This window comes from Thermobia domestica, chromosome 8, assembly GCF_964235325.1.
Source record: "Thermobia domestica chromosome 8, izTheDome1.hap1.1, whole genome shotgun sequence".
Lineage (NCBI taxonomy): Eukaryota > Metazoa > Arthropoda > Insecta > Zygentoma > Lepismatidae > Thermobia > Thermobia domestica.
Window position 1 is genome coordinate 234113305 of NC_137461.1, and position 23521 is coordinate 234136825.

Below are 23521 nucleotides of genomic sequence, written 5' to 3' on the forward strand. Positions count from 1 at the left end.
TCGGTAATAGAAAATAAAGAAATTTCGATTGCTGATCTGGTCATGTTAATAATATGGCAAAGCTTTTAATGATGAATTGTTTCTTCTGCTACTGTCGTTTAGTTTATTTGTGTTTTGTAATCTACATACTAATCTGTCATTCTCTCCAATATCTTTCTCAATTCCTTCGAAGCTGAGCGGTCAGCGTACGCGCCTTTCCGTTTTCGATTCCCGGCAGGACCTTATGTGGTTCTGATTCCACGTTAATCAGTAGGTCCCATCCCATATAGCCTCGCTACCAAAAGGAACATTAAACTGAAAATCAACTTAACTCTCCAGTATCTTTACAAGAAACAACAAAACTTCGGCAACTTGATATTTGGTTGGTTCTTTTGCTTTAGTCTTTCATTTGTTTGTTGCATTGTGCGTGCGCTAGAGTCGTTGTATATGAGTGAATGACCTGGTTTGTTCGTAGCTTGCGGAAGAACGGGGATCGAGACTATGGACAGTTAAATTAATCCTCCTTTGGGGGCTAGTTCTACTCATATCTTTCTCACCAAACGTTTCAAAACGATAAAGTAAGTACAGTAAACCATTTCTGTTAAGGACTACGTTCGTTTATTTTGGTTCAAAGAGTACATTGCTCCTCTAATTTGGATGTATGGTATTGTGTGTTTCTTTAATGACCAGAATCTCGTTTGTGACATTGTGACTTACAAGAAGCTGATACGATAGTTGTGAATGTGTTCGATAATATAGACCTATTAGGTTACTACGTCTGTCATACTAGTGGTGTGTGTACCTTTCTGTCTTGTGGTGTGGTATCTTGTCAGTAACTTTGTAGTCATGTACATTTACTAATCGGTATACCCAAATACGAGTGGTGTGTGCACTTTTTTGTCTTGTGGTGTGGTATCTTCTGCGTCTCGCTGTAGGTCTTCTACATTTGCCAATTTGTATACACAAATAGCATTCTTGACCAAAAAGTTGCACTAAGTTGCAATCTCATTACCTTCGATTCCGGACAGTGACTGCAACAGCGGAGGGAACATCTTCCATTTCCGATTTATTTTCGCTTCGTTTCATTGCCATATGGTATGCATGCCAACTCCTGTGATAACACACACTTGAGGAATTAACAGACATTCATCTTTATGCGGGATAGCGAAAGGAAATGGGCGTCTGGCACAAGCGGTCGTAAAGACAACAGTTTCCTAATCGTACAATTCCACATCCACTTTCTCCAGAGTAGATCGAAGAACACGAGAAACAGGATTACTAGAAAGACACAGGACCAATGGTAGACGAAACAGAACAGTACCGAATGTGACTTTCGAGGAGGACGTTTTTCGTCGAGTCCACAAAAACCCGTTCACCAGCACACGGGTAGCAGCTGCTTAAGTTAACGCTCATCGTCGGCAGGTGTAGAACGTGCTTCACAAAATCAGATGTACCCTTTCCATATCCAAAGGGTGCATGCATTACACGACACTGATTATCCACGGAAGCTGGAGTTTGAGAGCTTTTCATGCTCTTGGCTACGCGAACAGCATGCTAATACATCCAGTTTCATGTCTCGTGTTCTCTTCGCAGATGAAGCCACATTCCCCCGTGATGGAGTGTTGAATACTCACAATCAACATTTGTGGTGTGAGGCAAACCCAAACGAAATAACACTTCGTTCCAATCAGGAACGGTATTCTGTGAAGGTGTAGGCAGGTATCGTTGATAATTATCGAATAGGACCGTACCTACTACCACAACGCTTGACCGGATGGGAATGTCGCATATTTTTGGAAAAGGTTATGCCTTAACTATTAGAGACTGTGCCACTGACTGTTCGTCGAAATATGTGGTTTATGCACGACGGTGCTCCAGAACATTTCGTTACGCCGGTGCGAAATTTTCTCAATGAATATTTTCGGAACAAACGGATCGGCAAAGAAGGCCAGTATCTTGGCCACCTCGCTTACCATACCGTAACAACTTTGTTTTTTTTTTTCTGTGGACATATGAACCATCTACTCTATTTTACGCCTGTACAATCAGAGAAGAATTTGGTTTCTGGAACTGTTGCTGTTGCCTGGAGTATTAGGGATACACCGAGTGTTTCAGCGCGTCCGCCTGTAACTTCGCCGCCGCTGTAACCTTTGCATTGAAGTGGCTGGTCGAAAATTTGAACACCTTTTGTAGTGGCCCTGTTTTCATTTCAATAAGGACTCTCTCTGAATCTTGTTTCCAACAACTCTCTTTGCTATGTAGTCCCGCTATAAGAATGCCGTCCCGAAGCAAGTGAAACGAATGTTTCATCTCATGTCCGCCAGTTTACAACAATGATTGAAAAAAACGTACTGTAGTTGCATTTGTGTGATGTGCTGATCGAAATGAATGTGCTCAAACAGGTATGTTTATTATTATTATTATTATTATTATTATTATTATTATTATTATTAATAATAATAATAATAATAATAATAATAATAATAATAATAATAATAATAATAATAATATGCGTTCTTTATTTGTCTTTTAGTATTAGTTCTTATTCAATTTCTGTAGATGTAAAATTTGACGTATTCTCAAACGCGTTGCCATATTATTAACATGACCTGATCAGCAATCGAAATTTCTTTATTTTCTGTTACCGATCGGCTTGTGTTTTACGTATTTTTACATTGTAGTGATTGACGTTTTCAGTAAATATTTGTACAACGTCTTTTCTAGTACTTTCTGAGGAGGTATGCAACGACGCACAGTGATTTATCCCTCCTCCGCCATATCTTAATCTTCGTGTATGAGTACTGACTTGCCACGTAGTATTATTTCCAGGCAGTGAGACGTCCTTTTCATGCTCTTGTCCACTAAATTTACGTGATAAAATGTCTGGGAATCCCTAATGTCCTTTGGGGAATCCCTTACGCCGTCATTGCACAAATCCGGAAACTTCAAATTTGGGTAGAGCAGGTTAGGATCCTTTGACGATATCATGCCGCATCACGTCTACGCTCAGTAGTTTGTGCAATATTTAACTCTAAAGTTTGTTTTCCTACGCTTTCGGCAACCGACAACACGTAAACAACGCGTTTTTCGCCCTATGTTTATTGGAACTGTTTTAGTTTGTTTTACTCTCAGGAATCACCCCTGTGCTTTTGTACAACAAATTTAGCGCCATACAGTATATCTGTCTGTTTACTAAGTTTTAAGTGTATTACTTTTTCCAAAATCGAATTCTCAATAGATAGTACTGAAATTTCCTTTTGTTATAATGCCTGTCTAATTTATTAAACGATAATAAATGTTAGTGTTTCGTTTATACTTGGTTTGTGAAACTGAATTTAAATATCAAATATTTTCTTAAATAAAAGATACTCTAAACTAATTCTAATGCTTTATATATCATTATTATATATCAATTGTATATAGGGAGCAAGTTTGTCTCCAGTTGAATTACCAGAGATCAATGCGGATAACACAGGACCAAGAGCGATGGTAAACATCAAAGTAATTAGGAAAGTATCTAATGGCGTTGCTCAAGAAGAAACCAGAAGACTGCCTATTAAATCTCGACTTTGTAAGTTTCCTGAAGAAACCGAAGGACTGTGGGCGTTTAGATATTACACTTACAAAGCCTGTTCTTCCCAGTGTACGACGGAAAGGAAAATGAAGCTTTGTAATTGTACAGACAAAATAATTGGATATAATACAGGTAATACTCTAGTTCTTTTATCTAATTATCGACTTCAATGCGATAGGAGTATGGGTAGTGAAATAATTTATATATGGTATGTTATATGGTAGTTGTTCTTTAAGTAAAATATGCATATGTCAATATATACAGATACCCATGCTTAGCGTCGTTTGACGTTCATATTAATCAGCTACAAAAGTTTACATCGTATAGAATATTATGTACAGTAGCCCAAGCATATAAATAACATTTGGCATACAGTAAATTTTGAAAGTGCAAGTTGAGGTGTACGTGTAGCATAAAAGATTCTTCAGCTACATTGACAATATTATAACATTTAGTATGATTTAAATACGTGTTTGCCGTGCGAGTTGGCACACATCGTCATTTGTAAAAATAATAAAACCGACAAGAACGCACAAAAATGTATTAAAGATTCGAATTCTATCAGTGTATTATACGAACTGTTACAACCCGCGGGATAACTTGTGAATGGACCCGAGGCTTAGTTTTCGATTTACGAACTAATATAGCAACAAACCAATTTACGCAGCATTCAGATAATATAATGAGATTAAGAGAGCAGGAAACGTGTACACCATCAATACTATAAAAAATCATGTCTGTTACTGCATTACACGATTAGCCTGGAATTCACTAAGAATCCACTGAGTCACACACTTTTTTCTCTTAGAAATATCTTAAATTGAAATTTTTACTCTTTCCGATAAAACAAAACAATTCCTTTAACGATTTAATTATATTAATTCAAACTGAAGATAAAAAGTAATATTTAACATCCATTTTCTAAAGCAAATACAAGGTTACTACTATAGCGTTCAAAAAATGTTGTGATTTTATATAAAGAAAACACGAAATAAGAAATAAAGTTTGTTATACATTGATTTGAAGCAAATTAGAAATAAATAGAGCTGTTGAGTATCGTTTACTCATTATATAGAACAGGAGAATTTAAGGTGGTATTGCTAATAGTAATATTCTATCGTATTCTCACACAAATATTAACAAGTGACTAAACAAAAGTTCAAATTTGTGAGATTAGTGTTTATAAATTCAATAAAGAAGACTTTGTAATTTGATCGTGTAATCAAAAAGAGAGTCTGTTCACGTTTATTTACATGACAAGTGATCAAATATTTAAGTTAATATTTTTTACATTGTTTGTGAATGCAGAAGGAGGGATTAGAAAGAATAACCCAGCACTATGTCGATAGTAAGTGTTCTTATAGGACGATTATTGATTAATGTCAACATACTACTGTATGTTATGTTATTTGTTTAAAACTATGTCCACGAAATCAAACAGGTATGAGAATCTTGTTTCTGGAGGTGACCATTTCAATCTCTATTTTCAGCTAAATTTATCTTTTAGAGATTTTGGACCTATGAGATGAATTCTGTTGAATTGCATGATATCGTTTATGCAAAAGGATTTAGAGTTTATACAAATCAAACGTAAAATTTTTCATGTCTATAACAAAAGGAGAATATCAACCTCAATAGGTTAATTTTACTGTAAAATAACCAATTGTGAAAAATTTAATTCTTAAAGTTTGATAAGTAAGAAAAGCCAATTTTCAAAAAAAGAAAGGAAAATCCTTGGTAAAAATGTTCCATTATGAAAATAATGTTCTCATGTACCCTAAATTTATTCACTTCACTAATAATAGTATCACATGTGGTTTTACAAGGAACTAGTGCTTTCATTGGGACTTCTGAACATAGTGTCACGTATGTAGTTGTTCATGCTAATGGTCTTACATGTCTCTGCTTCTAACGATTAATTATGGGAGCTGCATTTTTTTTTGAAAGAAGATCTCAGAAGAATCAATTCATTAGACATATAAATACTAAATTATGCAAGGTAATGGATGGTGAAGATTATTTATATAATGACTCATTAACATATTTTATGCTTATGCTCCTATTCTGAAAGCAATAATTACAGAAGCGAGAGATCCTTTTACTTCAAGCAATACGATATTATTAACACAAAATACGATATAAAGCACAAATCAAACTTAAATGCATCTTATCTTTAAAAAATGGCGGCATATGAAAGTCACGAAAATTTCACGACACAGTAGTTTGCCAAGAAAAACATGCACAAGTCAGTCATCGCATCACAAGTTTCATAAATCTTGAAAACAAATTAAAATAGGTTGCTAGTATTGGCAGAGAAAATATCTGATAATTTCTGATGAATAATTCAAGGTATAAAATACTCGTCTCAGTCCCCGACGCTACTCACGATACATTAAGAAATCATATAATAATAACTGACACAAACATTTGAAATACGCCAAAATGAATACCAACCTCTCTTCTAACATCAAATACATCAAATAAACATAAGAAGAAATTGAATTCGCTCTAAATAGTTTCTCACAATGTATATTCAACTTTCTTTAAATCATATTGTAGTCAATGACTGTTACCACAGCCCTTGGAAAGTTGAACGTCTGACTCTGTAGTAATGCGTGGATCACACCGTGTATCTGTAATCCTAGGACGACCCGACGACCATATCTTAAACAATCAAATGTTCTTCAGCGTAACAGTGAACTGAGTCAGCGAGAGGTTAGATGGTCACTCCGTTCAGTTGTCGTTCCCAATCATGTTGAATCATGTCAGTAATCCAATGGTGGTATTCAAGATGAAAGATAGAGGGTTCAAACAGCCGATTGCCTCTGCGATATACTAAAGTGCTCCTGGACAGAAGGACTATTGCCAGGTTAGTGCAATCAGAGACGCCCTAGTTTCCCGAACATTAAACACAGTGATCGCTCGAGTAGTAAACAATCACGTAATAGTTAAATATTACTCTACATTATAACTTTGGATTTGGATCTAATCCGTGAATACTTACTGTATGTTCTTAAATATGTCTGCATCAGTGGAAGTCTATAGTTCTCTCTTGAGTAAAAATTCCAATTATTTCATTTCTCCCTTCTGCTTCTAGAAAGACAACAGATGTATTATCTCCTTGTTCATTTATAATTTCACTGTATGCTATTGGATTTGCCCCTTACATTTTAATTAAATATAGAATCGGAGACACTAGTGTTTCACATTACATCAGGATTAATGATTCAGCATGCATTTGTTTTCTTTTCCGTAGAGATCTTTTATCTAGTTTATAAACGAAAAGAGGTTAGGAAAATAATACAATTTCCCTATTCAAACACACATATAAAACATTACCGACGTAGGCAAAAACGAGTTTTCAATTATCACAACATATCACTTGTTCACTACTGAAAAATGGAAGATCACACTTTGTCTCAAATCTCCAAACAGCCATACCACGAAGCTCACATTTATCTTTCTCAAAAATAAGGAAAAAATAAAAGATGTCTCTCCTTTCTAGTGCGTGTGTATATTAAAATCGCTCCTCGACCTGGTCCCATTAAAACCAATTAATGACCCCATACTTCGTATTTCAAATCTAAATTCCTATTATGTTGTTATGGTTAAAACATACATCAGTGGCCACTATCGAGCTACATTTCGAAGAAGATATTCTCTATAATAATGAACATCAAGCAAATTAGGACAATAAAAATAAATTCAGAATGGAAGAAAAGGTTAAGGAGAGACTATAATATACAGCAATAACATCGACTTCTGACATTAACTCAAATCTGAGATGTGAGGAAATGGCAACTCACAACTTACGTTGTAAATATACAGAAAATTTCGCCAATCCATCAGTATACATTTCAAAATATTCATACAAAAAATTAGAATAGATAAATATGCCAGCTTTTACAACAGATCCCCCGATTCCGCTAGGTATGAGAGCACAAATAGATAAGTAAAATCGACAATTGTTGCAGGTCAAAATAATTTAACCTACGCGCAATAGCACATGTTCATCTATCCTTCTCACCCTAGAAAACTTATTCGACTGAATTTCGTATAGTATAATGTTTGCAAAAATGCCTAAAAAATGTAAAAACCTATTCTCGATCCATTTTGTTTTTCAAAGTTGTACGATAGTTTAATTAAAATTAGGTATATTTTCTGCCCTTACTACGTAATAAAATGTGGAAATAACTTTGAGAAATATCTAGGATATAGTATTGTTTTTATAATAGGAAAGATTTTTTATAAATTCGGAATAAATTCGCGGAATAAGTAACTAAGAGGTCAAAACGTTTTATTTATTTTTGGTACTTACCTAGAACCTACACAGAATGCCAACTAGAGACATACAAATACAAGAGAAACCTCTCGTAAAAATGAGAGACATTGTAAGGACGAATCTTATACTGGTTTTCGAACAGAAAAGGAAATATTATGAAAGTTTCAAGAACAATTTACATTTATTCCAAGTCAAAAATCATTATTTACTTCCTTATTTTAGGAAAAATATCAAGAAAATGTGTTTTATAAATCGTTCAAGAGACAAGAGAAAATAGTTTGTAAACCGAATTGTAACTTATACAGGGTCTACCTGCCAGAAGCATTTAAAACAAGAATCCAAGATTTCTCCGTTGAACGGAACCAACCATTTTTCACGAAAGACGAAAAAGAACAAAAACTGTTTAAAATACTAATATTTTTTTAATAAGAGGACAGTATTGTACGAATCTCTACACTTTTCATGGTGGCCGAATAATAGATTATTGCGAGTGTGGTTTATTCATCCGCGATATTGGTGCTCAAATTTTATGGAGTGCAATTAGTGCATCTCATATAGACTAGATGACTCCAGGAAGGGACTACTCAGAGCCACATGGTATCTCAGCGACCTTTCATACAATGTGCAGCGAGGACAGGAACTGGTAAGTAAAAACTGCCAGTAAATTTATCAGCACATAGCTCTGAAATTAACGTTGATAGTGTTGAAACGTGAAGAGTTTTCTTACGTGCGTTGAATGTTGTATAAAACTCTACCAAATCGTTTTCTTCATTCGAAGCAAAATATTAAGAGATACCATCAATAGTCACATTAAATGATTTCAATTTGTTTTACAGATCGTCAAAAATTGTGCAATGATACCCAGTTGGAGTGTATTAAGCAAATAACAGGTAGGTCCAACTGTTCCTTCTCACTAAACAAGGCAGTAAATTTAATATCTTACTCTTTTAACCTTTGTCGCCTATTTAATCTTTTACAATTTCATTTCTCCCTACAAGTAAGTATAAAGAAGTACACTAAGGGTGGCGAGCACCAAACTAGTGTAAATTACTCTTGTAGTAACCTATACTTCTTTAGTCTGGACTATTTTAGTAAATTACTTCCGTAGTAATATACTCTTTTAGTAACTGTTGGAGAGCTTAATTTCTATTTACTTCTTTAGTTGTAACTAAAGTAGTAACGCCTTTTTACTAAAGAAGTAAGCCATTTCTGCCCACTGCTGGCACGTACATTTCGTTTCCTATTGGGAGCTGAAGCTTATCCGAAGAAGTGCCCATGAAAAAAGGCAGAGAACAATCGGTTGTAGTGAAGAACAGCAAGTTGTTGGAAAAAGGAAACGAGCTTCACTCGTTAAAAATGCGTTTAATACAAGAGGAATATAGTACAAAACTGTTGTTAATTGAAAGACAAAGAGACATCGTGGAAGACCATAACCTTAAAATGAAAGTTATGAATAAGAACGAATTCATGAGCGAAACGGAGCAGACTTTAGGTTCCGATTCTTCAGGCAATTTGCTCCAGAAATTTATGTTTTTTATAAGTGAATGTGAATATATTTTATATGTATGAAACATATTCTGTTTGCTTGATATATTTTCGAATGGTTAATATGTTCTTGTTTTTCACATGACATAATATTTGTGTTTAAGCATCAGTACATTTAATTTTTCTAATTACCACATTCTAATATTTATTTGTATCAGCAAAGTTATAAAAGTAGACATCTTATTTTTCTTAGAAATAATCAAAACATCTTTATTGTATAACTCTGTGTACTGAAGAAAGAAATAAAATGAAAATCTTAATCCCTTAATTGCAAAATAAAGAAGACAGAAAGAAAAGAAAGAAAAAGAGAGAAACAACTAAAATTATACATAAATAAAATGGGTAACATTTCACTGCAGTAGTGACGATCCAGTGCCTTATTTATGTATAATTAAGAAAGAAAAGTATTTATACTAATTTATTATTTTACTAGCAAATTAGGTATAATTTTTCTGACAGCTTGTCCTGCAGCATCTGCTTCTGGCTGAAATGCATATTGGTTCATGCCATTCACATCCACAGCACCAGTGTTTCTTCTCGACATGTTTTTGTTTGGGGGGATTGCCCCTCGGAAGCTCTGACAGTTTTCTCCGGGAGGAGACGAAAATAATATAATAATAAATAATATAATAATAAATAATATAATAATAAATAGAATAGTACAATGTAAAAATAATATAATCCCCTTCGAATGCTAGTGTTCCCTCCGGAATATTTTTTCTGAAAGAAACACTGAACAGCATCAGGGTGAAACACACCTACTTCTGTTCCAAAGTTGTGCAGAAATGCAGTATCCTCAATAAGATTCCCACACATGTTTTGTTTATATCTAATTGTTTTAGCGAGAATTTGTAAACGGTTCTTCGAAACACCGAATGTACGTTCTATTACACATCTTGTAACAACATGGGTTTTATTGTAGCTCCCTACGGCTCCTGTCTGAGGTCGAAACATAGTGGATATGCTCCCTCCAAACATCTTATGACTCCTATCTCCAACAAGCAACCCATTATATTGTTCATTTTCCAATTATGTAGGAATTCTACTATTGTCTCAAATGCCTGCATCATGCGTGGAACTCAGCCAATGGCTTACCACGTTCAAAATCTTCATATTGGCATCAGAAATGATTTGTGTATTGATAAAAAAGAAATTCTTGCAATTTCTGTATAGTTCTGCTTGTGCTCCAAAAGGACAAAGTATGGATATAGGTACACAATCCATGACCCCTATATATATAGTGGCGTATCCACGATATGATCAAGGGAGGGGCTAAACCATAGTTTGCCGTTTTATTCAGTGTAAATCAGGATTGAAGCCCATTTTATCCAGTGTAAACCTGAGCGTCAAAGGGGGCTATAGACCCTATAGCTTCCCCCTTGAATCCGCCACTATATATATATATATATTTGTTCTGTGGCGTGGACACACACACAGTGGCTTTAAGGCAATTGAACTGTCTATCACACTGTTAAAAGCTCTTCCAACAGTATTACGATGTATGTTAAAAAGAGATCCCCTGCTAAGATTTGATAAGTACAAGTGCGAAGGATTCGCAATCTACAAAGTAGTTGCAGCCTAGGAGACAAAGCACGGTTCCTGTCAGAATTATGTTGCAGTAACGGCTCCAACATATCAAGCAGCCGCTCAAAAGATTCCTTAAGCAACCCAAAACGCTCTTTGAAATCAATGTCACTATACATTGCAAATAGGTATCTTCTCTCCACTAAAACTCTCATTCTTAGGATGTCTACTTCTTCCTCCATCTCCATATATTCTTCGTAGTCCATGTAATCCATAGAATTCGATATTTAACACGTAGAAACCAAAGAACTCATCTTACTCTCTAACTTTACTCCTACTGCTGCTTGGGAGTAAATTTTGGCCTTATTTACTCCTTAAGTTACTAATGTAGTAGCGTACTCTTTGATGGTGCTCTCCACGACTTTTGGAGTAAATAAATTTACTACAGTAGTAAACGAAAAATTTACTCCTGTAGTAATTTACTCCTTTAGTTCAGTACTCTCGACTGGAAGTCGCCGATTTCCTTCTCTCTTACTAAATTACTACTTTAGTTTCACTTACTCTTGGTTGGTGCTCGCCACCCTAAGTTGCAGACAGATGTTAAATACTTATGTTTTACATTCAAATTAAGTTTTCTTCATAGAAATAGTAGGAATGCCTAATAAGCAATTGCCACGATGTTTGATGTATAATATTGTTGAAACTAGTTTTCTTCATATTCAGAAAGCCCTACTCTGCGCCTAACGTATGAACAATCCGGGAAGAGACAACATTTGGTGTAGTGAGCTCCTACTTATTGTATTTAACCAATCTAAATGCAATTATGTTCTTGTTACACACAAGTGGTGTCGCAAAAATTTGTAAAAAAAATATCAGAAATAAATTCTAGAATATTAGTAGTATTTAACAAGAAAGTACTCTAATGATGATATATTGATCAATAGATTATTCATTTATTTATTTCAATGCCCTTGACAGAGCTATATGCTCATTTAACAGGTGGCAAATAAAAGAATACATGAGCTAAATTACAATAAAAGAACATATGGAAAACCCGGGTTCGATTCCCGGCGGGAGCTCATGTGGTTCGGATTTCACGTTAATCAGTAAGTCCACGTTTCATATAGCCTTGCTGCTGAAAGAGACGCTAAACTAAAAAAAAAGCTCAGTCAATCAAAATATGCAAAATATTAAGACAAATCTACAAATACAAGACAAATTATAAGAATGATATGTGAATACAAAAATATAATACAAAGAAATGATGCTAGGAATACAAAAAGGGGAAAAGAACTAATAAGGATCATACAAAATATGTGTAAATACATAGAAAATGAAAAAAATGATGAGCTAATGATGGAAATACAAGAGTTACTATTGATGTATATAATTAAAAGCACACTGTTACATTGAACATTTGTTACTTATAGTAATTTCGAATTATAGATATATATTGAGCATATGGCATAGAAAAATCAATCTTCATACCCTTCATAATTAACAGATTGTGAAAATTACACAATCTAATTGCTGGGGAATGTTGATGTTGAATGATATTTGACTTGCTTATAGAAAATGGTATATGTAATCTTAAACGTACAGATTTAAGATTTAATTTAATATATTGCAAAAAATCTTGCACATCCTCAAAATAATTAATAATCTTATACAATAAAATATTTTGTGCGTGCAATCTACGGGTAATTAGCATAGGCATGGAAAATTCTAACAAAGCAGACTAAAATACTCTACTTAATATAGCTGATAAATTGTACTTTTTAAGATACAAATAACAAAGAAATTTATACTGAACACGTACTAAGTCATCAATGTTACTTTGGAAATAAGGGCTCCAAATTTCATAAGCCTATTCAAGTTTACTCTGTAAAAATGTGTAATACAAAGTTGTGATTGCAGAAACGTCACTCATAGATTTTGTTGTTCTTATGATAAATCCTAGACGTTTACATGATTCAGAAACTAACCATTTCAAATATAAATTAAATGACAGTTTAGTATCAAATGTAAAGCCCAAATTAACAACATCATCATTCTTACCCAACAGAGTTCCATTGATACTGTAACCATGTTTCCTGAACATATTTGTCTTTGTAAACGTAATGACAGAGCACTTATTAATATTAAATGGTAAATTGTTAGTTACACTACACTGATAACAAGAATCGATATTTTGTTGTAGATTATCAGAATCTGTAATTGAGTTAATCTACTTGTACATTTTTAGTTCATCAGCGTAAAGTAACGACTATGAGTGTTTGATAACAGATGGTAAGTCATGAATAACAAGTAAAAATAATAAAATGCCTAGATTAGATCCTTGACGAACGCCGGATGAAGCTGTATAAGGGAAAGATTGTGTATGATTGAAAATAACTTTATATTTCTGATTGAGTAAATATGAAGATAACAATTTTAAGAAGCTGTTAGATAACCCAAAGAAATCCAACTTAGCCAACAAAAAAGAATGATCTCATCAATCAAACGCCTTGCAAAAATCAGTATATAGTACATTAACCAGGTGATTGGCATTTAATGATCCTCATAGGAATTGAGTAAATGAAAGAATATTGGTTAACGTAGATCTTTTAGATAAAAACATGTTAGGATGGAGTGATATAAGAATTCAAGTGTATAAAAATTGTGTTGTAAAGAATTGATTCAAAGATTTGAGAAGGTGTTGAAATCAAAGCAATAAGTCTGTAATTTTCAATTTGATTCTGATTACTCTTCTTAAGAATTGGAGTAACTTTACTATGTTTCCAAAGATCAGAATAAATCACAGTAGTTAATATGAGATTATAGATAAAAGTTAGTGGATATTGAAGAATATCCGCACAACCCTTAAATATAACAGTTATAAGTGTGAATGCCGTCAGGTCCACTAGATTTGGGTGCTTTAAGTTTTTTATTGACACTATGCATTCTGTAAATGAAACATCCCTTATATTAATAAATTCCAAAATTTTTGTTGTTCACATATTACTTTTGTATTTTGAAGGAGTAGAAGGCGCAAACACACTCCCAAAATAATGAGCAAAGCCATTAGCTATTGACTTATTATCGTTCAGAATAGTGGATCCATATTTCATTTGATTACAAGCTGTATGTGATTTCTTCTTGATTTTTATAAAGGACCAAAATACTTTTGGATCAGCTTTAATAGAGTTCTCAAAATTGTCTAGATATATCTTATATAAGCAGTTGATATCATTGATTTAAACTTTCTACGCAACTGAACTAAGTTCTTTTTGTGAAGTAATGACGGTTGTCTTCGTCTCCTATGGAATTCTTTAGACTTCAAATTTGAATAATCCCAAAGATAAAGCATGGGTGATAAATGTGCTTAACAACTTTTTTAATGGCACATGTTTCACAATGAAATTATTTAATATATTGTAACATTCAGAGACAAGAATATTAGGGTCAGCAGAAATATTTAATATACCCCTATTTATAGCCTTGAGATCCCTATAAAAATTATAAAATTCGGCTTTAGGAAAATTATATTCATTGCAAGGAACGTTGTATCTTGTGTAGTTTTATAAGCAAGAAGTAACTAAAATGTTAATGGTGGATGATGCTCATCCACAGGAAGAAGTGGGAAAATACATTCTTCAACATAAAAAAAGGAGAACATAAGAACAATGTCAAGGGTTTTGTTATTTGAATTAGGTATATTATTAAGATTAAGTAACCCTAAGACAGACATAAAATTATGTAAACTTAAACATAGAAAGTTGCCATTTAAGAGATCTATGAAAGAATTAAGAATCGAAGGTATATTATAGTCGCCAACCATTAAAATGTCACATTTATATATGTTCTGCAACTCCTCGACAAATGCACACAAAGATTCATAAGCATATAAATCTGTGGCAGGAGCAATATATGCTGCTACAAGAATAAAAGAGCATGAATTTGTAACAATACGAAAACAAACGTTTTCAATATGATTAATGCTAATATCAAAATCAAATACTCTAATGGAACTCTTAACTGCAACAAAAACGCCGCCACCCCTAACATTAGGTCTATCCTGCCTATAAATAACAAACCAATCATCAAGTAATTCAAGGTTACATATATTACTTTTTAACCAGAATTCAGTAATAATAATAACATCCAAACTGGAAGAAAGTACACTCAGATAAAAATCTTCAAGTTTTGAGTTGAGACCTCTAACATTCTGATAATAGAATGATAATCCCTTACATTTACTCATTGCTAACTGGTAGTAACTCACGAAGATCATCTACGGTTCCCAGATTATACACTTGGATATCATTTGAGGTCTTTCTTAACTTTATAGCCCCTGACCAGTCAATCCACAAAAGCAAGTTTCATTTCCCTTTGAACCTTCCTAGCTTCATTGGACATTTTTCTGCGATAAGGAGTTAAGTTATGGTTGACATATATAATTGAACCTGAATTATAGAATATGTCAGCACAACAGAGATTCTGTTTAACTTTCCGTATCTGTAGGAAAGTGTCCTTATCTGTACGCCTAACAAATCTTACAATGATTCCGGGAGCACTCCCTGACACAGGCGGTTTTAATCGATGGCAACAATCAATCATATATCTGTAAATCCTAAGATCAAGAGCAGAACCAATATCACTAACTATCTGGAAAACATCTTCATTGCGTTTGTGAGGGACTCCGTGAACTTCAAGTGTGTTGCGACGGCCATATTGATCCAGATCATCGGGCTGAGATTCCAAAGTTTTTATACGTTTCAGTAATAAAGCATTTTCAGATTTCAAATAGTCGATCATATTCATACACGTATTAATGGACTCACTCTGTGTTTTCAAGAGTTTAGAATTTTCATCTAATTTTTCGTGGGTTACATCCAAAGATTTCCCGAGATGACTTTCAATTTTCTTCATTTCATTTATTTCATCTTTAACAGATAGCAAAAGTTGGTAAACTTGGAACAACGTTGGACAATCACCAGTTGGGATCGTTGGAGAATCACCATGAGAACTAAGTCTTCTTGTTTTCAAGCATTGCTCACAGCGCCACTGTTGATCACAAGATTGCAAAAATTTTAGTTCTTTTAAATTAACACATGGGCCATGGTAAATGCCCTTGCAGGTACTACATTGAATCTTGAAGTTTTCGTCGCGTCGTGTAACAATTTTCGAACGCTTTCCATAAACACTCATTGTATTTCTCTAGGCGATGAAAATATGAAACAACACAAATAGCCTGAATGATAAGTGAAATGGTACTCGATTATGTGGCTATGAATCGGTCGTGCTCAGAGAGTAAATAGAACTTAGTAACTGGCAACAGTGAGCGATGGCTGGTAGACTGTTTGTTTACATTACGTTCATTGCAAAAAAACACAGTTGTGTTGTTTAATATAAGTTCTTAGTCATAGTCTTAAGGACATGACTCAAAAAAAGAACAGCTTTACATTTATTTTAATTATACTCACATATAATTATCACATTTATATTAAACAACACACAGTTATTCAGCAATCATGTCGAAATAAGAGTTACCAAGTAATAGGTACGAGAGAATAGTAGTTACGTTAAATAAAAATACACTTAATGTACTCGAACTTGAATACATACACTATAAAAGCCACAATAAAAGAAGCACCACAGAGACACTGGCTGATCAATCCGTGGTTGCAAATTATATTAAGGTGGACAAACATCATTATAGTTTTCGAGAACAGCGGAGAATCTTTATAAGACTGATGACATTTATTAAGGTGAAACTAACATAAAATGATAACTTCATTAAGTTCTTTGTTACGACAAGCAAGAGAACGGTGCAAAGTATTAATAATGAGATGTCGCTTAAATTATCATAAATTAGCTCATAAATTTTAATATAACGAAAATATACTTTTTTAAAACTTTCATATATATCAGTTGATGGGTCGCATTGAACCGAGCAAAGTTACGATTTCAATCTATTTTCTCCTGCACAGTTTTCTGAAAAAATCTTAGAAGCAAACTCATGGAGAAAAAAGTAGATTCAGAGAGCCTATAACATACTCATTCAGGAAACTCCGACGTCATGAGGAACGGAGAAGAAGATCGAACATGACCTCTGAATGTTCTTCTCATTTTGTTCCTGCCCAGGGTCCGTCCGAAATTTGTCATCACTTATCGAAGTTATTAATCCTGTTCTTTTACCTTAATTTCAAAAATGGGAATAAAAATGTAAGAGGTGATTGTGATTGGGCCTAAAAATAAGGTTCAAAAGACTAGTGTAATAAGAGGTTTTGATTAAGCATCATTATACTCCACGAGATAGGATCATCATATTACCACTGTATATATTCAAGGCGTCGAAAGAAATGGGGAATTGCACGCCATAGAACATGAAAATGCACTGTAACATTGTTGAAATACCTGATCATTTAACCTCACAACTTACATTTCAGTATTATCATATGCCCAACTACTCGGTGAACTGAATGAAAGTACAATTTAAATACTGTTCCTCTAATTCCTAAAAGCGTTTCAAAATTGGAATACTTGCTTTGAAACGAAGTCAGCGTTCAAGAACTTGCCTATGTATTATGTACACATTGTAACTTGTATATATATTAATCAAAATGCGGAGTGATTACATGCCATTTACTTGATATCTAAGGATCTCTATTCCATTCTACTCTAATAACAATCTACAAATGGCATTGAAATAACCCTTAATATCTAAACTGTGTACAGTTAACAGCTTAAAACTTTATTTGGCACTGAGTTGTAACATTGAATGTACCGGTAAATATTTGTCCATAACAACCCGCTTGCTTTTATCTGTAACAAAAGGAACTGTTATTTTTATAAACATTGTACCACGCACCCTAACCAGTAACGATTGTTGGTATTCATATATATTCTATGATTGAAAACGTCTAGAATAAAAATCAACTTACAACAACCCTATAAAATTAAAACGGGGAATTTTTAAGCTATGACATCACACGTTATTCTAGATATAATATTCAATTTCGGGTTTCCAATTCATATTTCTAGTTATGGCAAGAAAGTATATTGTAGGATTTTCAATAACACCAATCGAGTTATCTGTAAATGCGTATAACTAACTAGGAGAAAGAAATTATATACTCCAGACTCTTATTGTTTCTGTGTTCTAAGGAACAAAGTTCTCAAAGAACACTGATGTTTTACATGATATGTTAATTAAAACCACTGCTCCAAGAATATTACCTGAAGGTATGAAATACGATTGAAGGATATATATAATTTGATTGCATTTTTTTCCTTGACGGTAAGATGTCATGTAGGTGACGAATTTTTGATTCGAACAGAGACAAAATTGATATTCTTACTATACATTAATATTTTGAAAAAATGATTGTTAAGTAACTTTCGAGCATAAATACATTACATAGAAGCTATCTTTTTCGACTCTTTCGACAAATCACTCAATATAACGTTGTCCTTGTTAGCAGGCCTTGATGGCGTAATCGGTAACTCGATAATGAATATATGGGATTTACTGGCGGCATGAACCGAAACGTAGAGTGTTGTAAAACAGATATAAGAAGTTAGATGCGGTGGTGGGCTTTGTTTATTTTGGGGATTGATGTTACGCATCAAATTCTTCCTTCTGTGCCGAAAAATGCAGCAAAGATATGATGTACAACTAATAGATTCCCTGGAATTTAGAAGATCTGTGGCACTTTCTTTCTTGCAGGAGGACGGAACCCAAAACGCTAAGGCTGAAAGTGCCTTACAACAAAGTGCCTACTAAAGTGCGATATGGTAAGGGACGGCATATGATGGGTACTGAAATCAAAAGATTGTGGTGTAGAATAGGGTGGCTCGAAAAAAGTTAAAGATGTAAAATTAAATAGCACTAGGTGTCAAAAGTTGTGTATTGACTAGTATAACATTCGTTATTTTTTGAATAACTTTTGCACTCCATTTATGCTATTCAATCTTCCTTGCCATAATTCATTAATAGGTAAGCCTCCTGTCTAGTTCATCAGTTTATCTCTTCCTACCTTCTTTATCCAATAGAGAAAAAGACATTTAAAAGAAGGCCCTTATGAGAACAAAAAATTAAGGAACGTGATTAGTTGCAAGGTGAACATGAAGATTTATGGGATTGGCTGAAGGCCTCAGCAAATAGGAGAAAAGAAAAATAAATAAATAAATAAATAAAAACGAATAAGTACAACAATGACTATATATGTCTGTTAAAAGAATCTTAACTTTTTCATAACAATGACTATATATATGACGGTTAAAGAATTTAAACTTTGTCATAACAATGGCTATATATATGTCTGTATTTTCATTTATTTTTGATAGTGTCTGAAGAAGGATATGCTAGATATCCGAAACAGTTACAAATTATAATTTAAAATAAGTGGGTTTTATGCTTTGGTCAGTATTTCTTTTGTTAAAATAATCAATCTAAAGCCATGAATAGTCTTACTAACAAAATTGTTATATTTACTTAATGTATTTTAATATTATGCTCAATGTATTTTTAGATAATACTGTGAAACTGCATTTTAAAACTTATTGGAAGTAACGAAGATAAAGGGAAAATATTGTGAAAAATCATACTAGTCACGCACAAGGTTTGACATCTAGTAAGATATTATTGACAGTTCTTGGAAATTGTGAGTGTCTTCAATGAATTTTGAGATTTACTGTATAAATTCAAACGTTTTTAGGCAACTGCAGGTAATAGGACAAAGCACGAATATTATTTTAAAACCATGGGCATTATGGTACTGAACAGAACTCTTTCCTAAGCTGGTGTGAAGTGATTTGGGAGATTTCAATTTTTTAAACATTTTAAGTGAAATTTCGAAATTTACCATAAAAACTACAAAATTGCAGGCCCTTGCGGGGAATGAAAATACAAAGTATATTAAAAATCATATATTGTGTAGTAAATCTAGACACTATGCAACTTTTGTCACGTAGTTCGATTTCATTGGGCAGCTTGGAAAAAATCAATATTTTCTAAAATTCAATTTTCAATATAATTGAAAATCTTAAGGTCCTTGTGGAGAGTGAAGATGAAGTACAAAAATCATGAAAAAATCATGAATGTTATACTAGTCAATACACAATATATAACACCTAGTGCTATTTAATTGGACAACTTTGACTTTTTTCGAACCACCCTATTATAGGAGTCTCAAGCAATGAAAAGGTGAAAAGTAGCCCTACGCGACAAATACTTCCGCATATTTCACCAAAAATAAGACAATTGAACAGCAGATGGAACGATTAATTCGTGTATTATATTTGCCTTTAAGTATTCTGGTATAACGTACAGCGTGTAATTACTATTAGTTCATTGTTTAGCAGGTTGTTTGTTACTGTTGTCACATACGTAAAGAATATATATGTTTTTTTAGCAATGTGAAAATAAAGCAGAACCTTATTCACTGGTGATTCTTTAGTAACTCATTTGGCAATGATAGAAGCTTGTGCCAGTATTTCATTTATATATGCTTACTAATGCGTTATTGCAACGTTTAAAAAAGTTCAAAAGTGTGTACGTTTTACGATAATCCACTTATAACTTTCCTCGTGGGACAGTATAGGTTCAATATAGTAAATTTGACAACATTTCAAAAAATGTAATTTGAGCGTATAAGGTTAATCCTTTATGTATCTTGAATGTAGCGTTAAAGCTAATAATAACTAATTCGCGAAACTAAGAGTAAAACTGAAGATTAATGAAGCCAAAGTAATGTGCATATGTCTCTTGAAAAAAATAAATTAAATTCCCTGCTTTGGCCATCGCCACTCATGCAGTATTCGATAGCAAGTTAATCCGAATATCTTCTGGTCCATTTTTGTTTCTTGAGCACAAATAGAAAAAAACGAAAAAACGAATCGAGACGCATGAAGTTTAGAGATAACAAGTAAGTCTGATTCAAAACTATGATTATTGCGTGACTTTTTAGTAACCAGCGTAACAAAGAATTTAATTTGTCTGAGAGCTTGAAAAAAATAGAATAAAATAAAATAAAAAAGAAAAATGAACGAAATAAAATTTTCATATACGACTACAATACCAGACTTTACCTTAGCCCTTCACAGTTCTACTGGGTAGGGTTCAGAGGCGAAGAAGGATGATCTAAATAATGTATGACAGAATTGGTGGAATATAATGTTGGAGGAAACGGGAGAACCCCAAAAAACCCAGGATTACGGTGTTGTCTACCATAAGCTCACATCACAGGACCCTCGCAAAAAGAGGTGTGCTCTCCATTACTGAGCCACCGTGCCCCTATGACTATCCCGAAAAAGGGAAAGAGAGTAGAAGTCACGTCATGTTTGCATGAGACAAAATTTGGTATAATCATCATTTGCGACAATCACATCAGACGGTGGTTTCCTCATGTTGGCTACCAGATTTGAACACATCGCCGGATGCACTCGGAAGTGATCCCACAATTTCCGTCGTCGATCCCACAATTTCGTCGTATTTCCGATTCTTCAATCATAGAAATCCAAGAATGATCTACGAGGTTAAGGTGAGGTAATTTGGGAGGCCAGTGTATGCAGATAGGTTCAGGATGTCTTGATGTATGATCAACACTATTGTCGTACATAAACATGATTTAATCCTGTTCCGGAAAATGTCTTTAAAGGGATGGCAGTAGCGTGTTCTCTAATGGAATATAGTTAGCACTGGTCATCCTCTCAGGAACAGGCATGAGGTTCTAGGACCCGCAGCTGTTGTATAACCCCGAAATTGAGCTGAGACGCGACCAGAGTGCGAAGTTCGAACTACGTGCTCCACGTGATATCGTGTTCCACGTTATCGGTATAATATTACTATTCTGTGTTGGTCGGAACAGAATACCTTCTCGTTGGACTAGATGACTACGTCGCATCGACGTCACACATATCCCTGTGGGTGATGAAGTTGCTGGTCTTATACTTCTGTTATCATCTATGACAGTTTTTCTACCATTTGCGAATGCGTTGCACCAGACATACACTTATAACTGTGACATAATACTCCGTGGATAGATCTCCATCAATTTTAGATGAATATCAGATGATTTCTGTTCCTTGATCCATAAAAGTTGATAAATTGCATATCTCCTTTTCGGGATAATGTTCAATTCGATACGCAATTTTCATATTGCTCTAGGTATCAGACATGTTGACGTAAAATGCTATCACTGCCATTATACTTACTTTGATATCTGCAACATACAAAAAATAACAATAAGCTATACAAAAACTCTCGATTTTAGGACAAATTCATCTTATTTTTACAAATCTTTGTACTCAGACCTCACCAGATTGAAAATCTATCATGTTTTAGTAGATAAGAAAAGCAAAATTGATATTCGATTTTTTTAGTTAAACTGACTTTGGTACTTTCTACTACTCAGTAGTTAGCATGAGAGGTTATCGATGAGGAAAAAAGTAATCAAAATCTAATTACTGACTGTTTTAATTTTTAAAAATTAGAGGAGGGTCAAGCAAGATTCAGATACCAGATTGAACTGTGGATAAGTTTCTTAGTTTCACAAGTTTCGGGATATACTAGTGTTAAGGGTATTGGATTTATAATACTAAATTTCAACAAATGATGTATTAGAGCTCTCATAAATATAAGAAGTAGTCCATACCTTGAGTGCACTGAAGCAACAAAGAAAAGGATACAAAGAAATCTGAGTTTTGCATAAAATCACACGATTAAAAACAACAAATTGTCTCTGGAAACCTCACAACTTTGTAAGGAACATTTCATTCCATCTGTTATTTCAGAGGTCGAGAAGCGTTGCGAAGACTTCAATGTAAGTTGTTGCTAATAGAAGTGTCATTTATTCCCCCTAATCACATGTTTCTTTCTGTTATTTCCTATATCATACAGTAGCAATTCTTTCTATAATTATTCAAGTTCATCCGATCTATGCTACTTGGAAGTGATTCAGGATGCGAACTTGTATTCATTCCTAAGTCTTAAGCGCTAGTGTATACTAATAGCATCTCTTACTTTCAGAATACATTGTGAGGACAGAAAATAGTTACATAGTTACGTACTTAATACCTGCATACTTAATACATAATTGAAACAGTTAACTTATTGAGGGTTTAAATCAAACAAACTTAGTACTGAGAAAATAGGAAAAAACATTGCAGCTTTGAAACTATGAATTCAATATGAACAATTATTCTAAGTACATAAAAATTACATTAATCTAGTGCTTATATAAAATCAGATGTATGCATGTAATTATATTGTTTCTGATATGTTGTTGCTCTTTGTTAATACAAAACTGTGCTAAAATGTTCCTTCCCTAGTTAAAAATGGACAGTAGATATAAATATCGTAACTTAAAATTGAGACAAAGATTTGTTTATTGATTACGTTAATTCACTCAGCACAATATGATGCATTCTCGGTTAAGGTTTGCTCTTCTCAAATAAAAGAAATCTATCAATCATCTTGGAATTCTAGTTCGTTCTGCTCAACTGTTGGCCAACTCATGATCAATACATATTAGTATTTGTGCTTATCGGGAACATAGGGCAGACTTTTTTTGACGTCATTGATTTTGGCACTCATAATGGGTGGTGTCAATGTTGATTTTTGTTGTTCAAGT

At 33.7% G+C, this 23521-nt stretch overlaps 1 protein-coding gene across 1 annotated transcript in view; it reads left to right on the forward strand.

The window, feature by feature from the left end:
* The window catches only part of LOC145692499 (uncharacterized), a 37799-nt gene that overhangs the window by 11999 nt on the left and 2279 nt on the right, over positions 1 to 23521 (forward strand). Inside the window, exons 2-3 of the mRNA XM_081767807.1 lie at positions 3403 to 3685; positions 8672 to 8725. Of these exons, the coding sequence (XP_081623933.1) occupies positions 3403 to 3685; positions 8672 to 8725 (337 nt within the window). The remainder of the gene's footprint in view (positions 1 to 3402; positions 3686 to 8671; positions 8726 to 23521) is intronic.